General features: G+C 42.1%; 2 protein-coding genes across 6 annotated transcripts in view; both read left to right on the top strand.

Annotated features, from left to right (window-relative positions):
* The window catches only part of adamts10 (ADAM metallopeptidase with thrombospondin type 1 motif, 10), a 51,476-nt gene extending 45,461 nt beyond the window's left edge, over positions 1-6,015 (top strand). For 2 of the 5 annotated variants that reach the window (XM_035522177.1, XM_035522178.1), the window contains exons 21-25: positions 1,147-1,276; positions 1,698-1,905; positions 2,126-2,302; positions 3,169-3,328; positions 3,728-6,015. In XM_035522177.1, the coding sequence (XP_035378070.1) occupies positions 1,147-1,276; positions 1,698-1,905; positions 2,126-2,302; positions 3,169-3,328; positions 3,728-3,837 (785 nt within the window). In that variant the 3' untranslated portion in view covers positions 3,838-6,015. The other 3 variants (XM_035522179.1, XM_035522180.1, XM_035522181.1) reach the window with 3 other exon arrangements.
* Positions 6,016-7,965: 1,950 nt separating this feature from the next.
* Positions 7,966-20,000, top strand: part of myo1f (myosin IF) — a 29,745-nt gene continuing 17,710 nt past the window's right edge. The window contains exons 1-2 of the mRNA XM_027032536.2: positions 7,966-8,872; positions 18,398-18,529. Of these exons, the coding sequence (XP_026888337.2) occupies positions 8,870-8,872; positions 18,398-18,529 (135 nt within the window). The 5' untranslated portion in view covers positions 7,966-8,869. The remainder of the gene's footprint in view (positions 8,873-18,397; positions 18,530-20,000) is intronic.

Below are 20,000 nucleotides of genomic sequence, written 5' to 3'. Positions count from 1 at the left end.
GGGATGTGTAACGTGTCTGGTGTGTGTAACGTGTCTCTTATGTGTAACGTGTCTGATGTGTGTAACGTGTCTCTTATGTGTAACGTGTCTGATGTGTGTAACGTGTCTCTTAGGTGTAACGTGTCTGATGTGTGTAACGTGTCTGGTGTGTGTAACGTGTCTGATGTGTGTAATGTGTCTTATGTGTAACGTGTCTGATGTGTGTAACGTGTCTCTTATGTGTAACGTGTCTGATGTGTGTAACGTGTCTCTTATGTGTAACGTGTCTGATGTGTGTAATGTGTCTGGTGTGTGTAACGTGTCTGGTGTGTGTAACGTGTCTCTTATGTGTAACGTGTCTGGTGTGTGTAACGTGTCTGGTGTGTGTAATGTGTCTCTTATGTGTAACGTGTCTCTTATGTGTAACGTGTCTCTTATGTTTAACGTGTCTGATGTGTGTAATGTGTCTGATGTGTGTAACGTGTCTGGTGTGTGTAATGTGTCTGATGTGTGTAACGTGTCTGGTGTGTGTAACGTGTCTCTTATGTTTAACGAGTCTAGTGTGTGTAACGTGTCTGATGTGTGTAACGTGTCTCTTATGTGTAACGTGTCTGGTGTGTGTAACGTGTCTGATGTGTGTAACATGTCTGGTGTGTGTAACGTGTCTCTTATGTGTAACGTGTCTGGTGTGTGTAACGTGTCTCTTATGTGTAACGTGTCTGGTGTGTGTAACGTGTCTCTTATGTGTAACGTGTCTGGTGTGTGTAACGTGTCTCATGTGTGTAACGTGTCTCTTATGTGTAACGTGTCTGGTCTGTGTAATGTGTCTGGTGTGTGTAACGTGTCTGATGTGTGTAACGTGTCTGGTGTGTGTAATGTGTCTCTTATGTGTAATGTGTCTGGTGTGTGTAACGTGTCTGATGTGTGTAACGTGTCTGGTCTGTGTAACGTGTCTGGTGTGTGTAACGTGTCTGGTGTGTGTAACGTGTCTGATGTGTGTAACGTGTCTGGTGTGTGTAACGTGTCTCTTATGTGTAACGTGTCTGGTGTGTGTGACGTGTCTGGTGTGTGTAACGTGTCTCTTATGTGTAACGTGTCTGGTGTGTGTAACGTGTCTGATGTGTGTAACGTGTCTAGTGTGTGTAACGTGTCTGGTGTGTGTTTCAGGGGTTCAGGTCCAGCACGTCGTGTGTAAGAAACAAGCTGACCACTCTGTGGTCTACAACCACTTCTGTGACAAGAGCAGCAAACCCAAGGAGAAGAAGCACCCCTGCAATACTGAACCCTGTCCTCCCACGTGAGTGTGTGCGCGTGTGAATATGTGAGTATGGGTGTGTGTCCCCTGCCCTGCAACAGGAACACACACATATGTGAATGTTTGTTCTTGATTCAGTGAGTTTTTTTGTTCATTTGCTGGCTGTGAAAGTCGAGAGAACAATAAACTATAAGAACCCTCCAGGACTTACAGATTCAGAGTGAGGAAAGGTCACCAGAGGTCACAGATGTGTAGAAGCTCCATATTTTGAGCATGTGGGGTGTAATAACACATCAGATCTAAAGGTCATAACACGTGATCTGACACTGTTGTGATGGAATCTGATCTTCACAAGCACTTAAACCTCAGACATCGTATTATATTGTGTGGAAGCATTAGGGTTATTGCCATAATGAATACTCTCTCCCTCTCTCTCTCCATCTCTCTCTCCCCCGCCTCTCAGCTGGTGGGTCAGTGAGTGGTCCGAGTGCAGCAGGAGCTGTAGTGGGGGGGTCCGTACACGGGAGGTTCTGTGTAAGCGCAAGTTCTCCTCCACGGAGGGGAGAGTTCAGGATGACTCCACGTGTGTGGCGTCCGTGCGCCCGCCCGTCACTGAGGCCTGCAACGGTCACAGCTGCCCTCCAGAGTGGCACGCTCTGGACTGGTCCGAGGTATGGCCGTGCCAGTCCCATGGCCGTCAATCCCAGCACACATGTGCAAATGTAGACATTAATGTAGACCACGATAGATCGACCGCCAAAGATTTAAACGATTTTGTCATGAAAATAAACGTTATGTCCTTTTTGTAAATCATGTCTGTCTCCCTGTCTCACTCCTTCTCTGTATACCTGTCTCATTACTTCTCTTTCTTTGCTCTTTTGTTTTCTCTAGTGCACCCCCAGCTGTGGTCCTGGCTACAGGCAGAGGGTGGTCCTGTGTCGCAGCGGGGAGGGTGCGGACACTCTGGGCGAATCCGAGTGTCCGAAGCAGGGACGTCCCACCACCAGGATGCGCTGTAACCTTCAGCGGTGCCCCCCACCGCAGTGGGTCTCTGGGCCCTGGGGTGAGGTGAGCGCATGGCTGGGCGCCCCTACAGCCAGGGAGTGTCTGAACTCACACCTGAAAGACCAGCCACACCTCACACTCACACCTGAAAGACTAGTCACACGTTACACTCGCACCTGAAAGATTAGTCAAACCTCACACTCACACCTGAAAGATTAGTCACACCTCACACTCACACCTGAAAGACCAATGACACCTCACACTCAGTCCTGAAAGATTAGTCACATCTCACTGAAAGGTGTTTCATGGGCTTCAACGTCTCAGTTCAAGGTTTCTTCCTTATGCATATGTTTATGTATATGGGAGTGTGTGTGTGTGTGTGTGTGTGTGTGTGTGTGTGTGTGTGTGTGTGTGTGTGTGTGCGCATGTGTGAGCGTGTGTGTCTGTGTCGTGGGTATACCAATCTGTGTGTGTGTGTGTCTGTGTGTCTGGGTGGTAGGTACACTAATCTGTGTGTGTGTATGTGTGTGTCTGGGTGGTAGGTACACTAATCTGTGTGTGTGTGTCTGTGTGTCTGGGTGGTAGGTACACTAATCTGTGTGTGTGTCTGTGTGTCTGGGTGGTAGGTACACTAATCTGTGTCTGTGTGTCTGGGTGGTAGGTACACTAATCTGTGTGTGTGTTTGTCTGTGTGTCTGGGTGGTAGGTACACTAATCTGTGTGTGTGTGTCTGTGTGTCTGGGTGGTAGGTACACTAATCTGTGTGTGTGTGTCTGTGTGTCTGGGTGGTAGGTACACTAATCTGTGTGTGTGTGTCTGTGTGTCTGGGTGGTAGGTACACTAATCTGTGTGTGTGTATGTGTGTGTGTTTGTGTGTGTTTGTGTGTGTGTGTGTGTGTGTGTGTGTGTGTGTGTGCATTCTCTCCTAGTGCTCATCTAAGTGTGGTGTGGGCCAGCAGATGCGTTTGGTACAGTGTGTGACACACGCAGGCCATCCGTCCAATGAGTGCCCAGAAATGCCTCGGCCCGCCTCAGTGCAACAGTGCAGGAGCAAGTGTGACCTCAGTGGCCCCACGGATAACCCCGAGGGTGAGACGTCAAATGCTTCTACACAGCTGATTCAAGTCAGCCCTGAGGAAAGATAACGAGTATCTCAGTACAGGAGATCACTGGGCTGAGGACAGTCCAGGACAGAATCTGTGTGTGTGTGTGTGTGTGTGTGTGTGTGTGTGGTGGGTGCGCATGCGCGTTGGAGGGTGCGGGTGATTTCAATATATTCAGTGAAGAAATGTTTAAAAATTTGCTTACTATTCTGAAATCCACTATTAAACATTAAACTCCCCGTCCAACTGCAGTATCCTCAATGTTATTAGATTTGTCAATCATTCGTGTTGTCTATTCTAAAAATAGTTGAAAGTTGATACTTTTGTCAACCTGTTTTTGTTCTATTTGTTTTGTTGCATCTTTGTTGTTATTCATTTCCACTAGAGTGCAAAGATGTGAACACAGTGGCATACTGCCCCCTGGTGCTCAGGTTCCAGTTCTGCAGCCGCCCGTATTTCCGACAGATGTGCTGCAAGACCTGCCAAGGACACTGACCTCTACACCGGCCCCTCCCCCGGCCCCTCTCTCCGCCCCTCTCTCCGCCCCCTGCTAGCTCTCTCCGTGTTTGTCCTTCTCTCACTCTTTAGAGGATGGTGGACTGGGCTGCTGTCTCACTCCAGTTGTTCAGCTGTTCTGACATGGCTGCTATCTTTCGTAAGATGTCCCTGACGTGGTGCTAATCTGGTATCTGCCATTACTGCACACCATAATCCCTCAAACCTCAATCCCAGACCCGGGACGCACCGCACCGCACAGATTAGAGCTTCTCCCCTGTAGCTCAGCAGCCACGCACCAGGCCGTGTGTGAGCGCGACATTTCTGCAGCCGCTTCTAAGATGAGAATCAAGATCCAAGGAACGTGGGTTTTATCACAGAACACATTAACGTGTGCTATCGTTTTGTCTCGATGGAAAAAAACATGCCAAATTCAAACACGTACAACACCGTCAGATTACTCCCAAGCATGCGTGCACATAAGTAAAGATACACGCTACAAAAATGTACATCTCAGTGGCAATTGGGTCTCACGTCCAACAATGTAATTGTTATTGTTATATTTGTATAATATACAGGAAAAGGGTCTTATGCAAAAACCAAAGATGATGGCGACAGCTCAGATCAGTACTGGACATCAGTGCACGTTCATGTGAACACAGTCTAGCCACGCTGTGCATCCTCATCAGTGACCGCGGATGTCTTTCCGACGGCGTGTCACTCCTGCTCCAGTAAACGTTGCGGTCTGGGGGCAGGGGACTGCCGTCCTGCCGAACATCTGAGCGACAGGAGCTATGCAGCCCGCTGTGCTCGAGCGGGGAAGATGCACGGGGAGTTTAAGACAGTTCATGACCGGGTCATAGCTGGTAGAGCGCTGAGCTGTAGGATGCTGTGTCCTTCCTCTGAACCAGTGCTCCACTGAACAACAGGCAATCAGTTTCTCACCATTAAGATACCTTTTGTTTGGGTTCTAAATCTTTGAGAAAGCTTGCTGTCTGTGATAAGACCATGTCCTACCTTATCATGTCAAAATCTGACAAGTGAAAACTATTTAATTTCTTTCTTTTAAAGGAAATTTTATCATCATATATATTAGCATATATAATTACAGCCTTGAAGATATTGCAGTGTGGTAATCTTCATGAACTGTGTTGTTGTGGTCTGTTAGGTTCTTTTTGATGCTGTATAGCCTTTCTAACGTAAACATCACCCTCCCTGATCTGGCCCTGTTTAGTCACAGAAGAAGAAGTTGAGCCCACGGGAAGATCTTTTGCGTTTAGTCCTACAGTCCAGCGAGACTGTAGTTTAGTCTACCTAATTCCAGCAAGGCAAGTGGCACAGGCGCATTCCCAACATGCACTGCAAGCACGCCGTCACACATCATTATGAGTAAATGTTGTGCAGTCAGGCTTTAATGTACTGATATGAAATCACCTGAGTGTTGTCCCGCAAAACGAACAACCTGCCTCCTGTGTCCAGTGCCATGTCCTGGTCTTGTCCTGTGACGGCCAAGGTGCTGTTTGGAAAGTTACTGGTTACAGCTTTAAGACCCTGTGGGCTAATTTACACTGTTTCTGTATGTACAGCAGAATTGGTCTAAATCTTCTTTTAACGGTAGGTTCCCTGGCTCATGACAGTGTCACTCACCCTTTCTGGCATTTCATTGGTCAGCTTTGGCATGTTCTCAAACTTTGTAATCCACTTTGTTTTTTGAATTTTGATGAGTTTCCATGGTCAGTCTATGGTGCTTTGAATGGTGCTATTTCTGTCTTTTAAGCTCAAGATTCGTACATTTATTTTAGTCACAACACATTTGTGGTAAGAATGAGAAGGAAAACTGCATTCTAAGTTATCTATTGAATTTTCGTGGGGGAAAACTTCATAGCCAAATCAAGTTTGGGTAGATTCAAAACAACGTTATTTTTGTTGTGATTTTTTTAAACTTTTTTTTTTCATACGTAACGTTACACTTGAAGTGTGGTGATTTATAATGATAGACACAGCCAAACCAGTGTATGTCTAACAAAACCTTTGGTTGTTGTCATTGTTTTCAACTGCTTTTGAAATAACATTGTGTACTGTAATAAACCTACATGTCTCTGAATTTTATTTAGATCATCTAAAATGAAAATAATACAGTGAATAAAAACACGATGCATCGTGAACATAAGAAATACACCCCATGTGTTCTGTCTTCATTGTCATCCTGAATTTCCTTACAAGTTCTTATAATGTAGTTAATATGTGCTATGTGGCCAAATCTATGCAGACTTGCGGCCACGACACCTACATAGACATTTATTCACAACTTCTTCCAAAATTCATGAATCTCTCAGTGTTCACCACCAGCAAATGTCTGTACAACTACAGCAAAGTTTGCAGACATTTAGATTGATCAAAACGGAACTTTCAGTTCACAACCCAACCAAAGTCTGGTCACTGTGGGTGGAAATATGTTGCATTTTGACAGACAAATAATAAAATATATACATGAAATACATAAAACAGATATTGTGATTTTAGCAGAACATTTGTTCAGTTTATTCCATTTTCTGTTTGCTGCCTTGTTATCGATAGAAAATGGCCAGACATTGAAATGCACAAGCATATGGTGAAAATATAGATGTCATCACTGAAGAAATTTGAAACACCTGCTGAAATACCTGGCCATCATTTCAACTAACAACCTGCCCAGGTGTTTGTGCCCTGTTACCTTATATTCAGTGTGATGTTGATGAAAATATGTGGCCAAATGCAGTGGACAGGATGGGTGGAGCAGGCCAACAGACATCTGTAGTTACTGTATATAGTGAAAATACTGACTGGGTATTACACTTCTGTATTTGTTATTGATTGTATATATTTTTATTTTCTAAACTACAGTATGTTGCACTGTGAGAACAAATGTTCAAATCCAGTAAACCCATGAAGAATACTGTGGCTTTAGTAATTTTCTTTATCATCTATTGTTTTATATATTATAGTAAATATTGTTATTTTGGGTTTCTGATACAGTAAAACATTCATTCCTTTACAGTGTACTGTAAATTTAACACAGTTCTATCTATTGTGAGAGGTAAGACAATAGATCATTTTTGTGGATGTAAACGTAGAGGGAATGTAAACACTGTGTATTTATCAGTGTTACATACTGGCTGTGTTTTGAAGTTCATTGTACACTGAGTGATAAAGAAGACTTGCGTGATAAAAAACATGTTACAGTTGTGTTATGTTATAGTTGTGTTATGTTATAGTTGTGTTATTATTGTGTTGTAGTTGTGTTGTAGTTCCGGCAGCATTATCCATTTTTGGATGAAATATGACACGTTTTGGTGGTTGAAGTCCATTTTGCATGTTCTGAAGATGTTCTGATCTAGCTGACATCAAAGTATGTATCATTTTATATAATCCAGTATATCTTCTTTTTCCTGGACATGTCTTCTTTCTGGACTTAAAAAATGTATCCGGCCGGGATTTCTAACGCCTAAAATGTCCGGAATGTTGCTTTCCGTTCATGTTAACACGCGCTTCCTACTACCGTCATGCACTGTACAGCTGTTATTGAATTGCTTTGACCAGTGTTTATATGTCGAGCTTTCTCATGTGCCATAATTAGTCAATCTTGTATCCTACACACGCAGACTGGTCAGACTGCGTCTATGCGTGAGGTATCTTACGCCCAACCCTTTACGTGGCAAGACCTAAAACGTTAGTGATGCTCTGAAGGTTGGGGCTCGGGTTTGGTTTTTGCGATATATGTGTACAACATGCATGTGACTAAATCATTTGACATAAATCTATCACCTAGGCTTGGGTACACTACACAGTGTCTAAATCGTAGCAGATTATAAAAAGACATCACACTTTACAACTGATTTCTGCATCTTTACAGACTGAAATACAGACTGAGTCCTGAACTACTGAAAAGTGTCTAATGCAGTAGTGGGTTTTTATTGTAACTGATAAAGCACTTATTCTATGACCATGAAAATATTATGCCGATTTTCTTTTACGTGTTTTAACGTGTATTTGATTTGTAAGGACCATCTGAATGGAGAGAAGTAAGACCCACCCAATTTAATCACTCACTGTAATGAATACAAACAGGCCATGACATCAGTTTAATTTAGGAACTCTTCCCTGGAACAGCTGCCTCTCTGGTCTTTTAATACACTATTCAGTTTTTGTTGTCAGACATTGTCTTAACAATATTGATCAGTTTTACATTTATCTGATGCTTTTATCCAAAGCGACTTACAATGATATAAGAGTACAAGTTGAGCCATTGAGGGTTAAGGGTCTTGCTCAGAGGCCCAACAGTGGAAACCTGGCAGTGGTGGCGCTTGAACCAGCAACCTTCCGATTACAAGACCACTGTGCTGTGTAAAGGTGTACATATCAAGATGCAAAGTATCAACTGAGAAATAACTTTCAGTCATGACCACGTAGCGAGTCCACAGGTTTATCGTACACGGAGCAGGGGTGGTTACAGACGGCGGTTGAGAAGATTCTCCTGTCTGCCCTCCGTTCTCACGTCGGCTGCGCATGTCAGGACGCTGCAGCTTCTGCTATTGCCTTTCCTCTTTCTTTATTCTAGTCATCCGAACTTCGATGGCATTTTGTTTTCCATTTTCCTGGGAATTAATTAAGTCCTGGATAAAAGCACAGTGTCTGGTCGTGCTCAGGTCCTCAGGTCTCCGTAGAGATCGCTCTACTTCGCGTCTGTTTCATGTAGTAATCACAAATGTGTCACACTTGTTAGATGGGTGTGTGCCTCCATGTATCACAGAAAAAAGCGTTTCTTTTTACATGCAATATAGTCTGTGGGTGGATGAGGAAGTTAATGGTGCGCTCAGAGTGTTAGTTACGGCAGCACTGCAGCCAGACGCTGGACCGGGACCGTTGGTGATGGAGACGTGCTGAGGGACCACGTACTGGCTCGGACACGCACACACAAACGTTGTTTTGACCACTGGGCGGACGACTGAGAGCAGGAAGACACCCTGAAGAGGACAGCCTCAGGCCCGGCACAATGGTAAATATATCCCGACAACTCGGAATGTTTCACCGCTGCTCCATTTGAGGGTCTGAGACGGTCCTGCAGTACTGTGCCTCGTTTCTGCTGCTCATGTATTAAGCTACATCTGTCCACGTCGTCTGGGAGTTTTCAAAGCAGTCCCAAGGTGATCGGGTTGCCTGTGATTCATCTTGTGGGGTTCTGGTTGTAGTCAGAGCTGAATGCAGATATCAAAGAGGATCTGAGGTTAATTTATTCAAAAACATCCATTTGCCATCATGTTGTGTCAGGTTTTCGGTAGAGTAGGATATGATGAACACGGCTCTCACAAAATAATACTTAAGTTTGTCACATTCTTCTTGAATGGTATAAGGAAGTGATTGATGAGAAAACAGAAGCATTACGATTCTGGACTGTAGAAGTGGTGGACCATGTGACTACAGCTCCATAAAAGGAAAATAAATGATATTTCTTTTCTGTTTTTTTTCACATGAGGTGTCTGTAAAAACCTTTCGGTCCCGAGTGGTAGCCAACCACTATAGGTCAATGATTCAGTTTGATGCTTGTGTCAGCTATAATATCTGTAAAAGATCACTTCATGCCTGTTTGTGAGCTGGTCTTACTGAGGTGGTTAAGTTTGTGGAGCAAGGGACTCCTCTTGTGTGTGTGTGTCTTCCAAATAGACACACTCCACTAGACACTGACACTGGCAGGAGTCGTTTTTTGTTTGTACGGTTGTTCAGACGAAACTCAGGCCACAGCGAGTATGCTACTGACAAACGTTCACTTTGTAGCATTTTAGAATTCAAAACGTGTTGATTTGTAAGTGAAGGCGCTCTGCCAGGATCTGAGCACAAGGTGCACAGGAAAGATTTGAGGTGAGGGGGGGGTACATTTGGGCATGTTTGAGGTTACATGTTCGGTTTGGGTTGGGCTGTGAACTGTTGCAGAACAGAAAGATGAGGCGTAGTTTGAGGATGTGTGCACAGCTTGTGGTGCCATGAGGTTCAAAAGGGATTTTCGCAACATTGCAACTTTTGTATGTAGAGGGAAACAGATATGTGTGTCAGAGGGACCTGTGGTTGATTGTCTTGAAACTTCCGCAGAACATCAGGAGTGTGTCGTTCCTAGATCTTCCAAAATTCAAGACTGTTTATTCAATATACACTAAATAGAAATAAAGATGCAGACTCTGGAATTAATTGAAGAGAAGAGCTGGTTCCATCTTTATTCTGAGCTCAATGTTACAAACGAGGCATTGTCTGGAGAATGTCTAACAGTCTCAGGTGGGCACACCTTTATACATTTTCTTCATAACCATTTTTATTTTTTCATAAAACTTGGCCAGGCTCTACTTTTGTTCTCCAAACCACACATTAGTCAGTGTATGAAAATCTTATATTTAACACTTACACCAACCAGTTCTTGGTACCATTAGGTTAATCCTGGACTACTTCTACTTTTTAAAAGGCGATCATATTCTATATCACTGGCTGCCCATATTGGTTCTTCCTGTGATGTCCATATTGATTCTTCCGGTGCGTGGCCGGGCTGTCCCGTTCTTGAACCAAGGCTCTCCCTTCGACTGAGGCCCCTAGAGGCCTGTCAATATCATTTTATTACCTCAAGCTTGTGCACGTCACCATAGCCCGCACACCTGAAACCTCCTCCCTAGAATGTAACACATCTCACTGGTAGTCCCTAGCAACCAGCATTGAGATTTTATTATGTCAAGGACTGTGATAGTCATTTTCTACATAGTTTTTCTTCAGGGATACTTAGTTCTCAGTCTACCGTTCCTTTGCCAAGCTATTAAGGGATGGCGACCCAACGGCTAATCAGCTGCAGGCATTGAAATGGCGACAGGTGATTAGAAACATCAGGACTGGATCTGGGGAACAGATTTGAGAGTCTAGGCCGGAGTAAGCATTTACTCTCCTGTGTGTGTCGGTGAGTTCCATCCTCGTGACAGAATGCATGAAGAACGCATCAACACTCTCTGGCACAACCTGCCTGATCTACTACCCCACTGTATATGCCTCCCCCTCGCCACTCTACTCTCGCAACTGAGGTTCATCCTCACACTAATGCCATTCTGGTGAAAATGCTGACCTAAAGCTTGTATCATTCCTACAACACCTCCTAAACCTGCTGACTACCACAACTGAGTCAGCTTGATTGACCCTCCAGGACCAGGGCAGATCTTTGTGGTTCTTGTGCCCAAAATCTACACATGTGGAGCTCTCTTACTGGCAGCCTATGATAGTGATGTGATAAAGTGTTTGCCCCCTTTCTGATATCTTATTTTTTTGTACACTTAAATGTTTCAGATCATGAAACAAATGTAAATATTAGACAAAGATAACACAAGTAAAGACAAAATGCAGTTTTTAAATGAAGGTTTTTATTATTAAGAGCAAAAATATATATATAAAAATCCAAACCTACATGGCCCTGTCTGAAAAGTGATTGCCCCCTAAACCTAATAACTGGTTGGGACACCCTTAGCAGCAACAACTGCAATCAAGTGTTTGCGATAACTGGCAATGAGTCTTTTACAGCGCTGTGGAGGACTTTTGGCTCACTCATCTTTGCAGAATCCTTGCAATTCAGCCACATTGGAGGGTTTTCGAGCATGAACTACCTTTTTAAGGTCATGCCACAGAATCTCAATTGGATGCAGGTCAGGACTTTGACTAGGCCACTCCAAAGTCTTCATTTTGTTTTTCTTAAGCCATTCAGAGGTGGACTTGCTGGTGTGTTTTGGATCATTGTCCTGCTGCAGAACCCAAGTGCGCTTCAGCTTGAGGTCAAGAACAGATGGCTGGACATTCTCCTTCAGGATTGTTTGGTAGACAGCAGAATTCATGGTTCCATTTACCACAGCAAGTCTTCCAGGTCCTGAAGCAGCAAAACAGCCCCAGACCATCACACTACCAACACCATATTTTACTGTTGGTATGATGTTCCTTTTCTGAAATGCTGTGTTAGTTTTACGCCAGATATAATGGGACATACATCTTCTAAAAAGTTCAACTTTTGTCTCGTCAGTCCACAGAGTGTTTTTCCAAATGTCTTGTGGATCATCAAGATGTTTTCTGGCAAAACTGAGAGGAACCTTTATGTTCTTTTTGCTCAGCAGTGGTTTTCGTCTTGGAACTCTGCCATGCAGGCCATTTTTGCCCAGTCTCTTTCTTATGGTGGAGTCATGAACACTGACCTTCACTGAGGCAAGTGAGGTCTGCAGTTCTTTGGATGTTGTTGTGGGGTCTTTTGTGACCTCTTGGTTGAGGTTTTGCTGTGCTCTTGGGGTAATTTTGGTCGGCCACTCCTGGGAAGGTTCACTACTGTTTTATGTTTTTGCCATTTGTGGATAATGGCTCTCGCTGTTGTTCGCTGGAGTCCCAAAGCTTTAGAAATGGCTTTATAACCTTTTCTAGACTGATAGATCTCAGTTACTTTGTATCTCATTTGTTCCTGAATTTCTTTGTATCCCCGCATGCTGTCTAGCTTTTGAGGATCTTTTGGTCTACTTCACTTTGTCAGGCAGGTCCTATTTAAGTGATTTCTTGATTGAGAACTGGTGTGGCAGTAATCTGGCTGGGTGTGGCTAGACAAATTGAACTCAGCTTTCCAAAGATCACTTTTTCACACATGGTCATGTAGGTTTGGATTTTTTTGCCCTTAATAATAAAAACCTTCATTTAAAAACTGCATTTTGTCTTTACTTGTGTTATCTTTGTATAATATTTACATTTGTTTCATGATCTGAAACATTTCAGTGTGATAAACATGTAAAAAAAAAAAAAAGATAACAGGAAGAGGCAAACACTTCCACACCGCTGTAAGTATAATGTTCATTAAAACAGTAAGACTGGACTAGGTGGCGATCGTTTACTTTTAACACTGTAAAATATACCATGAAACAAGACAATATACCAGTAAAATACAAGACGGTATACCAGTAAAATACAAGACAATATACCAGTAAAATACAAGACGGTATACCAGTAAAATACAAGACAATATGCCAGTAAAATACAAGACAATATACCAGTGCACAGCAGTGTTTAAAAATGTGCATTGTTTTTGAATGACTGTATATCCCTGATTCATTCATTAACAAGCCTCAGTCCCAAGACGTTTTTACACACACACACACGCACGCACGCAGGCACACACACGCACGCACGCAGTTTTCTCTTGGATTGCCTGTTGACAGGATGTAAGCATATTTAACAGCACAAGTGCAGTTGGCATCGTATCTTCTAGTAAATATTACAGGTACCACTGGACTGGCACAGACCTGCCTGTGTACACATCTTTGATCTGCTCTGTGCTCGCCAAGTTCACACGTATGAGATCGTACTTGACTGTATCTTCCTGTTTTGAATCACATTTGTTGAACAGACCCTGCTCAGGGCGTTGCGTTTCACATAAATGACAAACTCTTTTTTTCTCTCATATACACAACACGTACATGAACAGGGGCTCAAAACCAGGCCAGATTCGCTCTCATTTATATACGTTTCTGTTCGTTGCAGCTGTGAGGAGGCACCAAAAGCCCGCGTATTAACAGTGCACGTGAATTAAAATCAGTCAATGAAAATGCACGTGATCCGAAAATTGAGTGATAACTAGCAATTTGATTTGATAAAATCAACTGTTATTTGGTCAATTTTGACCTTGATTTGATATATATTGTTTAAAAAAATCTAATGGCTCGTTTTATTATACGTCACCAAGGGGTGTTGAAAGAAGTTGGAAATAAATATTTGATGAAAATAATGATTATTAAAACGCACGTGTCAAATGTAGTGTCTCGTGTCAATTATCACTGAACTCAAGACGTTTTTATAACTGGCTTCATTTATCATTTAACATTAATGATTGCTATTACTCACCTTATTTATCGTTTAACATTAGTCGTTTTTATTCTAACTGAAATTACAACGCTAACTGATTTAGCGTTGTACTCGAGCGATATTTGTTACTTCCGTCTCTCGCCTCTAAATGTCAGTCATCAAGTTGTGCCCATGACGCCTCTGCTGTCTGTGAGGGTTGGAGGTTTGCGTGTTTCCCGCTCGCCTTGTACGTTTAACAGCTAGAGAACTGAGTCTCAGGTGCTGCACACCACAGATCACCCCTGAGAGAGTACTACATAAAAACCAAGTCATTCAGATCATTTAATAATACACCACTGCAGTTTTCAGGTCATGCTTTAATCGTTTCATTATTTCCGCTCTTAACATTTCATTCTAATAAGTCAAATAACCATACTCATATTTTCAATTCACATGTACTTTTTTGAATCTAAATTTAATTTGCTTGCATTTTTCTGAGCCTCATTTCCTCGTTTAAATATTTCTTGCTTCCACATCTCGTGCCGTAGAAGTGTGCAGTCCCGCGTTTGTTCAGATCAGTCATGTCCAAGCTGACGTCTCTCCGTCTACACTTTGAATCATATTGCAGGAATTTAAAACCACAATGGCAAGAAGTTTATAGATCAGAAGCCTCTTCCTACACCAGGAAAACAACGAAAATCATCTTTACCTCAGGTTGCACTAGGGGTGAAAAAGGTGCTCATGTTTGGCCAAGGATGGAACATACATAGACGAACGTTCAGTAATGCTGAGTTTACGGCTTAACTGTAACACCACCCAGATGGTGTGAATGGACTGTTTGGTTTATCAATAGCGGGATAAGTCAGTGCTGTGGTCATTAGCGAGGCGTGTCCATAACCAGCACGCATACACCAGAAACGTACAGGGCAGTCAAACACAGAAACAAGGTCACAGTCCAAGTCCAAAAAGCTAAGAAAAGCTTTCCAGTGGAGCAGAACCCAGAACCAGGGACAAAACAGGACAGTACACAGGTAAGCAAGAAAAAGAGAAACACACTCACTATTTTCACATGGTGTTTAGCATTATTGTCGGGGTAACAATCTTCCACCTTATGAGTGTGATCATACACAGTCTAAATAGAGTTGTAATAACTGAAGCTTGGTAGAATGACTTTGTCGTGAACTCCTCCATCGTAGGCAACTTCACACATATATTCCAAATTCTCCATGACAGTTTTCACACCCCACTGCCCGTGCCCCTCTCTGGTCCCTAGAGCTGTGGGTGGGTGGAGGGGTCATCTCATGGACCCCCACCTTCCAGTGGAAAGCAGACAATGTGAAAGCACAGCTGTACTGCAGCTGACTACACTGGCCGCATGCTGACAGCATCTGGTGCTGCTAGCTAGGGAACAGGCTGCTGTTTCCTGTAGGGATAATCACAGCCAGTCCAGTTTAAGAGTACTTACAGAACACAGCGTGTCTCCAATATCTCACTGCTCTGCACTGAATATCTAAAATATATATATATATATATATATATATATATATATATATATATATATATATATATATATAATATATATATATATATATATATAAAATATATTTAAAAAAAAATATATATATATATATATATAAAATATAAAAAAATATTATATATATATATATATATAAATATAAAATATAAATATATATATATAAAAAATATAAAATATAAAAAAATATTATTTTTATATATAAATATATATACACACCTCCAGAAAAAATAGAGACCACTACAAAATCATCAGTTTCTCTAGTTTTACAATTTATGGGTATGTGTTTGACCAGGCTGAGCAGTTTTGTTTTATTCTATAAACTACTGGCAACATTTCTTCCAAATTCCAGATAAAAATATTGTATTTTAGAGCATGTTTTTTTGTGTGAAAATGACTAATGGTTGACTAAACTGTAAAAAAAAAACAGTTACAGAAATTTCAGACCAAAAATAATACAAAGAAAGCAAGCTCATATTCATTTATAACAACACAGTACTAATATTTCAACTTAGGATGAGTCAAGAATCAATATTTGGTGGAATAACCCTGATTTTTAATCACAGCTATCATGCGTCTTGGCATGCTTTCCACCAGTCTTTCACATTGCTGTTGGATAACTTTACACCACTCCTGGCACAGAAATTCCAGGAGCTCGGCTTTGTTGGATGGCTTGTGACTATCCATCTTCCTCTTGATCACATTCCACAGTTTTTCAATGGGGTTCAGGTCTGGAGATTGGGCTGGCCATGATAGGGTCTTGATCTGGTGGTCCCTCATCCACACTTTGATTGACCTGGCTGTGTGACATGGAGCATTGTCCTGTTGAAAGAAAACAATCATCAGAGTTGGGGAACATTGTCAGAGCAGAAGGAAGCAAGTTTTCTTCCAGCACAGTTTTGTAAGTGGCTTGATTCATGTGTACTTCACAAAGACAAATCTGCCTGATTCTAGCCTTGCTGAAATATCCCCAGATCATCACCGATCCTGCACCAGATTTCACAGTGAGTGCGAGACACTCTGGCTTGTAGGCCTCTCCAGGTCTCTGTCTAACCATTACACAACTAGGTGTTGGACAAAGCTAAAAATTGTACTCATCAGAGAAGATGACCTTACTCCAGTCCTCTGTGGTCCAATCCTTATGGTCTTTCACAAACTTCAGTCTGGCTCTTCTTTTCTTCTCATTGATGAAGGGCTTTTTTCTAGTTTTGCACGACTTCAGCCCTGCCTCCAGAAGCCTGTTTAAAACTGTCCTCGCTGTGCAATTCACCCCAGCTGCTGCATGCCATTATTTTTGTAGGTCACTTGACGTCATCTTACGGTGACATTATGTTAAGTGACATTCGAATGAGGTGGTGATCATCACGGTCGGTAGAGTTGTTTTTGACCTCTGCCAGTCTGTAGCTGGTGTTGTCCCATGAGTTTGATGCTTGACCTCATTATTATGAACTGTAGTTTTTGAAATTTTCAAGATAGAAGCAACCTGATGCTCACAATTGAACCCTTCTTTTCCTCATTAAGAACCTTTCTTCCCAACTCTTGGCATGGTCTGTAGCTGTAGTTTGACTACACTTACTTTTTGGGTAGTCCTGGCACTGCCATTCCCATCCAGCTAGTTCAGTAACAAGAGAATAGTGATGACAGCAGCAGTGGTTTTTGTGTCTGTGAAGGAATTCAACAAACACTTGAATGGAATGGCTGCTGTACATGTGGAGATGCTGATTTAAGAAAACATTGGAGTGGTGTCTTATTTTTTTTCAGAGCTGTATATATATATATATATATATATGCAAATTATTTTGTTTAGCATATAAAGTATGCAGATACATCTTCCTGTTAATAATTCTTCTTAGTTGAAATGATGTGAAATACAAAATGCTCTACATGCTTAGAAGAGACCGACTGTGGTTGTGGTTGCCAGCGCTGTTGGTATTTTTGTTTTCATAAGCGGCCTTGAAACTGGAAGTCAATTAACAAAGCCCTACACACACACACACACACACACACACACACACACACACACACACACACACACACACACACACACACACACACATATGCACATCTCAGTTCAGCATTTTGTCTCTACATACTTATGGCTGGCTGGTTGTGACAGAAGGTTCTTCAGGCTGTTTAAAGAGGAACCATCTTGGTGGCCTTCCTCCACCTCACACATTGTTGTCATGGCATCCTCAATCACACAACAATTTGTCATTTTCTGCTGTAGTTTAGTAACACAAAAATCTTATTTCCTGATGCTTTCCACTCAGTTTCTCTTTTGAAGAGACAGCGTGAGAGACCGTGAAGGGGTCGCTCACACTTGCGGTGCTAGCTGGGCATCACTGCCCTCATTTGTTAGGGGCGAGGTGTTTCTTTGAACTGTGGTAAAGCTGTCTCTGGTGTAGAGATATGTGAGGGTAGCAGCTTCTCTCTCTCTGTGAACTGCTATGCTGACTGAAGATCACCTGAGCTATGTGAGCCTCGGGTTACTATTTTTGCACAGGTTTAAGCATTGTTCAGAGAAATGTGGGCACATTGCTCATTTAGATGGTTGTCAGGTATTACGCATGGGTGGAGTGGTGCAACTGTGAGACCAACTGTGTAACTAAGAATCAGCAGCTTCAGGGCTGTTTTCAAATCCACTTTGTGCCAGTTGGGTTTAGATTACTACCCAACCATGCATTTATCTATCTATCTATATTGGGTCAGACGTTCTATGTGAAAACAAAATTCAAGAAATATCATAGCATTGCAGTCAACATTTTGTATTTCATCTTCACTTACGGGTCCTCCGAACCCATTACAGCACTCTAGTTGTTTTTCAACCATGTCTCATTGGGCACTCTCAGCATGCACTCTCAGCACTCACTTTCCATGTGCACTCTCAACGTGCACTCATGGCACACACTCCTGGCACACACTGTTGGAGCACACTCTCTGCACGCACTCTCAGCGCACAATCAGCGCGCACCCTCAGCACACACTCTCGGCGTGCACTCTCGGCGCACTCTCTCAGAACGCACTCTTGGCACTCGCTCTCTGCATGCAGTCTCAGAGTGCAATCCCAGTGCGCACTCTCGTCGCACACTCTGGGCATGCACTCTCTGCCCTCGGCGTGTACGAGCAGGGAGATCCCGCAGCCTCTGATGGTGCTTCCTCTTGTAGGGCAGCAAGTACCACTGGCAGAGTCAGAATGTGAAACAGAGCGGCGTGGATGACATGGTCCTGCTCTCCAAAATCACAGAGGAAGCCATTGTGGAGAACCTGAAAAAGAGATACATGGACGACTACATCTTCGTATCCTTCACAAATACATACGCGTGCAGTTCATACTGAAATTATCATTGTTCCTTAACATATGAGGTATTTCACATAAAGCATATTAGTGTAACTGTTATAAGTGTCTGTTATAAGAATATGTTATAACAGATAACAGATAAGAAGTCTGTCATAACAATCTGTTATGTGTATGAAAATGACCATGTATGAAATGTTACAGTTTATGATGTGGGCCAAAATAATATTTTACATATTTTATAATAACAAACATAAACTATAACCTATAGTTTATAGGTATACTATAACGTTTTACAGAAATTTTGCGTATAGACACCCTGAAGGCATAACACATGTTACGATTATCGACATAAGTGGTACTGCAGTTGGAAACATGGACACTCAGAGTTGTTTTCCAGATAAATGGTGGCCATGTGGACAGGTTGTGTTTGGCATTAACCATGTCAGAGCTCGACATAATTGGACATGTTCACTGGGCAGTGGTGTCTCAGTAGTGAAGGTACTGGACTCGTAATCCAAAGGTTTCCAGTTCAAGTCCCACCACTGTCAGGTTCCACTCTTGCCATAAACAAAACCTTTAACCCTCAATTACTCACGTTGTGTTCAGTCAGAACTATAGGTTGCTTTGGATCAAAGTGTTACATAGATGCTGTAAATGTTAAACCATGTTTATTTACAGTGTGCTCAGGCCACTAATCACACTCACTTCCTGTTCCTCATGTGAGGATCTTGTGTAGAACACTTTCTCTGATGCACTTGTGCTAGAGGGACTGTTGATAAAATGGTCCATGATGACCTTGTCATCTTCAGATTGTCTTCTGTGTTAAACAGCCTTTGAAATCATGATGTCAGAAGCAGTTGTGATCTAAATACTTATATGCACAATAAAGCATCCTTTGGTTTGTGAAAGACACTATATAATTTGAATGTATTATTTAATGTATTTATTATTATTACTATTATTATTATTATTATGTTACTATTTCACTATATTTAATAATCACATACCAATGATGTGGTTAGTATTTATCCAGTCTATACAGACCCTTGGCACTTGTGAGCTCTTTAAACTAAATTAGAGTTCGATTATTTCTGTCTTCCTGTGGGATAGTTTTGTTCTGAGCTTTGTTTACTCCTACACATACACATGTTTACTCATGTAAAATTACCACATTTGGAAATATCTCTCTCTATGAAGACATAGATGACCTCATCTTGGGCTGTATTTTGTGTGGTACTAGTTCAAACTCTTAACGGACACACACACAAACACACATACTCACACTTGGTAAGTAGACTGAGATGAGTTGTTCCTCTTCTCTAGCTATGATCTGACACAACATCCAACATTTAGCACACTTCCGTATTTCTATCTGTGCATATTTAGTTGAATATACGTGATCGTTTTCTGTAGGAGCTTGAATACGTAGTTAAAAGTTCATGAAATATTCCGAATCACTGATCACAAATT

Source organism: Electrophorus electricus, chromosome 23 (genome assembly GCF_013358815.1).
Source record: "Electrophorus electricus isolate fEleEle1 chromosome 23, fEleEle1.pri, whole genome shotgun sequence".
Lineage (NCBI taxonomy): Eukaryota > Metazoa > Chordata > Actinopteri > Gymnotiformes > Gymnotidae > Electrophorus > Electrophorus electricus.
The sequence above is the reverse complement of the archived record's forward strand: the minus strand, read 5'-3'. Positions and strand labels throughout refer to the sequence as shown.